At 34.6% G+C, this 7939-nt stretch overlaps 1 protein-coding gene and 1 pseudogene across 1 annotated transcript; both read left to right on the top strand.

Annotated features, from left to right (window-relative positions):
- The first annotated feature begins 252 nt into the window (after nucleotides 1-252).
- LOC112796110 (cinnamoyl-CoA reductase 1) lies at nucleotides 253-2657 on the top strand. The gene is made up of 2 exons (XM_025838408.2): nucleotides 253-1282; nucleotides 2330-2657. The coding sequence occupies exons 1-2, from the start codon at nucleotides 438-440 to the stop codon at nucleotides 2490-2492; spliced, it is 1008 nt and encodes a 335-aa protein (XP_025694193.1). The 5' UTR covers nucleotides 253-437; the 3' UTR covers nucleotides 2493-2657.
- Nucleotides 2658-2673: 16 nt separating this feature from the next.
- LOC112794581 (probable methyltransferase At1g29790) lies at nucleotides 2674-5001 on the top strand (annotated as a pseudogene).
- The last annotated feature ends 2938 nt before the right edge of the window (nucleotides 5002-7939 follow it).

The raw sequence follows: 7939 nt of genomic DNA, 5'->3' as shown, positions 1-7939 counted from the left end.
AATAAATATTTTTATATTAATTAATAAATAAAAAGATCTTTTTTATGAGATATCTAAACTTTTTCTATAAAACTTTTTAAGAAAAGATAACTCAAAAATTTTTTTTTTAAAAAAATTCAGTCAAACAAATTCTTAATGACACCCAAACAAACACTTAAAATGGATTAGAATCAAACTCAATATTGAACCAATATTTAGCTGCTACCTCTAACTCTCTAGGCTCTAATATTCTATTATTTAAAAAACAATTAATAAGAGTTAGAAAAACCCGCGCTAGCTTAGTTGGCATCGGATCATCATTCACTTCAACACTTCCAAGTTCCAACCACCTCAGTTCCCACTTCAGTCTTGAGTCTTCAGTAGCACTTCTTCACTTCAAACTGCAAATTGCAAAACGACATCCAAACCCACTCAACAAGAACCACTTCCAAAACGACATGTCGTCTCACCAAACCACCACTGACTCCGAGCTCGTCTGCGTCACCGGTGCAAACGGCTTCATCGGTTCCTGGCTAGTCCACACCCTCCTCCACCACCACCCACGCTACACCGTCAACGCCACCGTCTTCCCCGGTTCCGATTACTCCCACCTCCTCACCCTCCACCCTGACGCCAATTCCCGCATCAAAATCTTCCCCGCCGACATCCTCGACGCCGCTGCCATATCCGCCGCAATCTCCGGCTGCTCCGGCGTCTTCCACGTCGCCTCCCCCTGCACTCTCGACGACCCCGCAGACCCGGAGAATTCCCTCCTCAGGCCTGCCGTTCAAGGAACCCTAAACGTCCTCGAGGCCGCGAAGCGAACAAACGCGCGGCGCGTTGTTCTCACGTCCTCAATATCCGCCATGGTTCCGAACCCTAATTGGCCTCCAAACAAACCTTTCGACGAGGATTCCTGGACGGACGTTGAATTCTGCAAGAAGAGGGGGAAGTGGTACCCAGTGTCGAAGACAGCGGCGGAGAAGGCGGCGTGGGAGTTCATGGAAAAGAACGGCGGCGCTGACGTGGTGGCAGTGCTTCCGTCGACGTGTCTTGGGGAACTGCTGCAGAAGGAGCTGAATGCAAGCTCGGCGGTCCTGCAGAGGCTGATGACGGGGTCGAGGGACACGCAGGAGCATTACTGGTTGGGTGCAGTGCACGTGAGGGACGTTGCTAGGGCTCAGGTTTTGATCTATGAGACTCCTTCTGCTGCTGCTAGATACTTGTGTACCAATGGTATCTACCAGTTCTCTAGCTTTGCAAAGATTCTCTCTGAGTTGTACCCTGATTTTCCTATCTACAGGTTTGTTTCTTAATTCTCATTATTCTCTTATGTTCTGCCGTTTTTGTTCATATTACTATTTATAAAATGCATCCAAGTTTAGACTTTTTAGTGGTAGATGATCTAATACTATATCATGAACTATGGCTCTCAAAGGCGCTTAAACTGTTTGATAGAAGTATGTCTATGTCCATGTAGTAATGTGGCACTAGTCTATGAACTGCTAGTTATGTATCAACAATAAAAACAACAACAATAAAGCCTTATCCAACTAGGTGGCGATGGCTAACGAATTTGGTCCATGTCATGAAAATTCGATAGTTTTTATGTTGGCTATCAAGGGCCTAACACAACCCTCCTCTTTTATCCGAGTTTGGGACCGGCTATGTAGCTAGGCGGAGTTAACTGCTAGTAATATATGAAGTGTAGAATTAGATGGTGGGGCTATGCTTCTCAGTTCATGATATATGGACTAAGAAAGAGTTTAAAACCTTTTGCTTCTTGTTTTGTTAATTCTGCTTTTTAAACTGCGCAACTCCTTTCTGTTTTGCTATTGTGATTCACCGTGTTTTTTCCCCTCACATGTTTTTTCCTTTTGGATTCCTGCAGTAGTTAGTTTCACTTCCCTTGTACACAGTTTCATGTCCCTTGAAGGAAGTATTTCAGTTATCTTTCCTTGAATCCTTGTGCTTGAGTTTTAAAATATTGAAGTATGGCTCTTCGATCCAACCTTTTACTCCAATCTTCCTGTTATAAGTAGAATATAGGGTAAAAGCTTGGTTTATGTTTGCATATATTGTGTAGGAATAGTGAGGTGTCTGGTGATATTATTGACACATTCAAATGCTTTTTCTTTATTAATTATGACTATGAAAGCAATGTTATGATTTCAACAATTAGAGGGGCAGGTAGCTTGTTATGTCACATTATCTCACTTTGGTTTTCATCCTATTCATCTTCGATGCAAATGAGATCACTAGGAGCTCATGAAAATTCTGTTTTTGTGTTTGTAGTCTGCTAAATTATACATAGAATTCTAGTTCTCTGAAAAAAAAGGGCCAAATGCAGGTTCCCTGAAGAAACTCAACCTGGCTTGACACCATATAAAGATGCAGCAAAGAGACTAATAGATTTGGGTTTTGTGTTCACCCCAGTTGAAGATGCTGTGCGAGAAGCAGTGGAGAGCCTCATAGCTAAAGGTTTCTTGCAGAGAATACCCTCACAAAATTAGTATTACTATTTACATTTAATTAAGATTTTCCTAAAGATGATGTAATAGCCATTGCTTTATTTATTATGACAGAAGTTAAAACTTGGAAGAAATAATGATTGTATATATTCTAACATTGCGTAATAGATTAATCTTAATTTACTTTTTTGACACTTATTATCAAAACAAGCTTGCATTATTGATGGGGAACAGAAGGGATTGGTAATATAACATGTATCTTGGTTGATTTTATCCAAGCTCTGTCCATTATTGATGCTTATTCGGGTGCTTTAGATGTAATGCTATCATCTTGGTGTCAAGTGAGGATATTGTTAAAAGATGGAGGGATGAAAAAGTACTGTCCTGGGAGTTCTGATTTGAGTTTACAAGCTTCAGAACATGTGTTGAAGGCTTTTAATTAGTGGCCTAATTTTTAATGGAAAAGATGGTGGGGGTGTGTTTGAAGATATTACTGTCACTACTACAGTTCTTGAATTGGCTAAATGGTGGAAAGAGGATCAGTGCGTGTCATGGGAGAACAGATTCACCTTCAATAAGTTTGTGAGAAATAGTTGGGTTAATGTGCATTAGATCCAAATTTCAGTTTATGATAAACTCGTCAAATTTCTTGTGGAACTCAATTACCGTTAACAAATATAGATATAGACTTGTTATTTAATCAGGAGTTGATGTGAAAATTCAACAAGAAAGGTGCATTGATAGATGAGATCCATATATAATGCTAAAATAACAAGAAAGTCAATAAAACCCAATTCTTAGAGAATTTTATTTGTAAAACATGGACAACTAACGAGGTACTTGAATTATTATTACGATCAATCTTTATTGACCCGTCCATATCGGCCTATGTATTACTTCACAAATATTTTGCTTTAAAAATTTAAAATACAATTAAATTAATTCTTATTAATGTACAATAATTTATTGGCCAGCAAAATGAAATTGAAATTTCGAGTTAGAGGATATGGTGAAAAACCAATATATATTTGTGAAGCATCATTAGTTCCATGTTGATCATTTTATTTTTGTCTTTGCAATTCTTCCCCATCGTTTCTAAGCCTTTCGAGGGAAGAAAGAAATGGGAATTGAAGCTTAAGAGCAAGCAGAGTATTCAAAAAAGCTTCAAGGTTATGATGATCAACATGGACATAGTCACACCCAAAAACACAAGTTGAATCCCCTTGCCTAGTAATAGTCACAAACCTTGTCACCATATACATTGTTACTGGCCCATTTAGCTCTTTGTATCATCCTCCTCCTCATCATAATAATAACTTTAACTCAATCTTGCAAGAACTCAACACCACAAAATCTCAACTTGCTGCTAGCCATTCACTTTTGTCTGAGCTTCACCATAGGCTCAACTCAACTAACCTTCTTGTCCAAGCATTGCTCATTGATCTTACAACACGCCAACAAGAAAAGCAATATTCTAGAAACAACAATGGCGAAAGGTCTTCGAATGAAGAGCTTAATCTTGCACTTGCCTCTTACAAGCTCCCTTTCGGATACTCGCAATGGATAGGATCAGATGAGATTCATTCTCCGATTGGCGCATTGTGTTTGAGGTTCCAAGATGAGTTGAACCAATACATGTCATATGACATAGGAGGGGAATGCCTTGCAGATGAGGTGTTTGCACAAATGCTTGTGTCAAAAGGGTGTGAGCCACTCCCTTAAAGAAGGTGCCATCCCAAGTCTCCAAAAGGTTTTGTTGAGCCAAATCAAGATTTGCAAGATACCCTTTGAAAAATTCCACCAGATAGCAACATTGTTTGGGATCCTTATACTTGTAAGAGCCACAAGTGCCTCATTGAGAGGAAGAACAATAAAGGATACTGTAAAGATTGCTTTGATCTGCAAGGAAGGGAAAATGGTAGGTGGATCTTTGATGATGGTGGAGTTCTTGGGACGAAAAAATACGGCAGCACGATCAGTATCGGACTTGACATTGGTGGTGGAACAGGGACATTTACTGCAAGGATGAAAGAAAGGAATGTGACAATCCTCACAAGCACACTGGATTTGGACGGTTCATTCAGCCGCTTCATTGCATCAAGGGGATTGATTCCAATTCATCTCAGCATATCTCATAGGCTTCCATTCTTTGAGAACACACTTGATATTGTTCATTTCATGGAATTCATAGGGAATTGGTTGCCAGAGACTATGCTTGAGTTTTTGCTATATGATGTGTAGAGGTGTTGAGGCCTGGAGAAATTTTCTGACTTGAACATTTCTTCTGCTTTAGATCACAGGTTAATGAAACTTATTTGCCGATGTTTGATAGAGTTGGGTTCAACAGACTTAGATGGCACGCTGGTAGGAAGATTGATCATGATGGGATTCAGAAGAATGAATGGTACATTTCAGCATTGTTGGAAAAACCAATGTTTTAAGGTATGCATGAGAATATAATGCTTAAGATAAATTAGTAGACAAAGATTTCTGTGACAATTATCTTGTGAATTAGTAAAAGTTTATGTTAATATCTTTCTTATAGTCCAAAGACTCTTAATTTCTTCTCTTAATATGCACAGTTTCTTTTTTTTTGTAAACACAAGTTTATGATTTTTGGCAACAGGTCAAATTACTATAACTATAGTAAATAACTAATTATATTAAAATTTAAATCTTAGATTTTTTATAAAAAAAATTAGTAATTTTGTTGTGTAGTTTAACCCATTTTTTAATTATATTTAATACTATTGTACATAGTTTGAAACACGGATCTTTAGGTCCAACAAGTGAATAGCTCAACCATATATATGGAACTAATACTTATTTCTTGACAAGAGTAATTTTATACTAATTCAACGAGAAAATCAACAAATTGCTATAGTATAATTATTCAGTGGCTTAAAAATGAAGTAAACTTTTATTAAAATTTGCATCTAAGCATTAAATTCTCGTGTTTAGCTGATTGAGATTTTTTTTATTAAATTTTTTTAAATCTTTTTTTTCTCTTTTTTTTTTTTGCAGAGGAAAAAAATATTTAATTATAATAAAAAAAATTAAAAACTTAAAATAGCTAAGAAAGATAATTCCTGTTACTAATAACTTAGTTAACATTATTAAGAATGAAATTTGCTGACAATTTAGCACAAGTATTATAATATACCAGATTTTTATTATAAAGCAATATTAAAAAATAATGATGAATATTTCAAATTTTATTCAATTGTGAATTTAAATTCTTTATATATTAATATATAATGACAATTAATCAGTTAGTTTTTAATGATGTAAATAATATGCGTATCCTTGAAGTCATCAATAAAAAAAGGAATTTGAATCTTCTAAAAGTATATAACTAATTGAAAATAAAAGAAATTATAAAAAAATTAATCATAAACTATTCCCAGCGAAGTACATATATATGCATATACTCTATAAGTCTTAATAACTCGGTCTAAGTTCTATAAGAAAAATAAAAAAGAAACAATAACGAACCCTAGTAATCTATTTTGTAGGACGTGCACATGTAGGTACATTGAAATTATTGATTTGCAAAAATACTATTGAATGAGGTGCAACTTTGATTAGAGAAGAAGAAGAAGTATCAACAATCTTTGGTTTAAACTCTGGAATTTCTAAGTTCCAATGGAGTTCCATTCAAAAGCATAACATCACTTTGAATGTTTTCATCTTTAGGTGTCAAGTGGTACTCTTCTCTTTTCAATAAATCCATCAAATTCACTTTGTTTAGTCCTTCTGATGCCAACTCCTCCTAATAAAGATTTATGTCATTCACAAGGGACACATCGAAAGATGTCGAATTTTTCATGTTTATTAGTAGTAATGTGATTCCGCTCTGAGACAATAATTAGATCCAATATGTTATAACTTTTGAAAAGTTATCTTAAAATTGAAAATAAAAAACTTTTAAAATGTATAAATCAAATTACTAGCTTACCCTTTCTTTAGAACAATGAGCATATATACGTAGATATGGTGAACTATCATGAGAAATAAAAAGCACATTGATTCCCATAAGTCGATGCCAAAAAAATGTTATGTTTAAAGAAAATAAAATTGTTATTCATTAAAAAATGATATTTAATATAACTACTTATATGAATATGAATAAATTTGTGTCATACCCATAATAATCTGGATTAGGAATTAATGATGTTGTATTTAGCAAAGCATAGTTTCCTCCAACTAAAACTTGTCTATAATAAACTTTGTGGTTGAAGGTTAATGTTTGTTAGGATTTGGTTGAATTAGTCCCACATTGCTTAGGATAGCAAATGGAGTGGGTGACCTAGGCTATAAATATGAGGCTAAGTTCTTCATTTGTTTTTGCATCAGTCAGAAATACTTTAAGCTTGTATCTGATTTTTTCTTTTCCTTTGTACTCTTTGATTAGAGAGTGTTGTGAGGTGTAGATATTTGCTTTGAGAGAGTGTGGGTGTACTGGGGTGTCGGTGTTAGAGAGAAAGAAGTCTATGTGTTGTAACAATTTTCACATAGTGATATTCTCTGGTTGTCATTTGACAACGGTCGTGGTTTTTTTTTTTCCGATAATTGGAGTTTCCACGTTAAATTCTTGTGTTGTGATATAATGAGTCAACTATATGCCTTAGTTTTGTGATATCTTTTGCATATTGAAAACTATCTATTCTTGCTGATACTCCTTCAGAGCATAGCTCGTTTCCTATTTCATTAATTAGTACAAAATGTTAAATTTATAAAAAATTATGGGTAAAGATTAAATTAGTTAATTATAAAAATTAAAAAAGTTTTAATTTAATTTGATACCTAATTCATATGAATCTATATTGTATTCTTTTGAGACAGTATACTTCATGAGGCTTATGGCATTGTTTAATTTGACACTGCAAAGTTTAAAGTAAATAAGATAAGATTAGATTGATTATTTGTGAAGTAATTATAATAATATTGAGAAATTAAAATAATATATATTAATTAAATAATTACCCAATTTTGTTGAAAAAGTGATTCATTTCATCCCATCTCTTTCTGGGGAGGCATCCAACACTGAATCCAAACAAGCCGTTATCTTTCTTTTTCATAGTTGGGCAGTGCTTTTGCTTTTCAAATTGGTAAATAATTTGATCTTCTAGTGAACCTCCTAATCTAATCCTCAGAAGATTGAATGCTGCAATAATTTTAAAAACAATTAAATTAGATCGAATATTTGAATTTTTTTCGTATATCTATTGTTATTATTGTAAATTCTTTTAGTTTTTGAATTTCTGCGATTACACGGACTATACCTGTTTGCACTAATACCTCGACGATTCCCGCTCGTTAATATATAAAGCCCAATAAGTATATCTTGAGTCGGAACGGAAATAGGATCTCCCATCGACGGAGACAATAGGTTCATATGAGAAAACATAAGTAAACGAGCTTCCGAGATAATAATGTGGAATACTCCATTATTTTTTTTATATATCTAACATAAAAAATACAATGAT

The sequence above is a fragment of the Arachis hypogaea genome, chromosome 4 (assembly GCF_003086295.3).
Source record: "Arachis hypogaea cultivar Tifrunner chromosome 4, arahy.Tifrunner.gnm2.J5K5, whole genome shotgun sequence".
NCBI classification, from domain to species: Eukaryota; Viridiplantae; Streptophyta; class Magnoliopsida; order Fabales; family Fabaceae; genus Arachis; species Arachis hypogaea.
The sequence above is the reverse complement of the archived record's forward strand: the minus strand, read 5'-3'. Positions and strand labels throughout refer to the sequence as shown.

Excerpts from the sequence above, each read along its gene's own strand:
- LOC112796110 (XM_025838408.2), top strand. The coding sequence starts at position 438 with ATGTCGTCTCACCAAACCACCACTGACTCCGAGCTCGTCTGCGTCACC. Across the intron at positions 1,283-2,329 it reads CCTGATTTTCCTATCTACAG|GTTCCCTGAAGAAACTCAAC; the intron begins GTTTGTTTCTTA and ends GGCCAAATGCAG.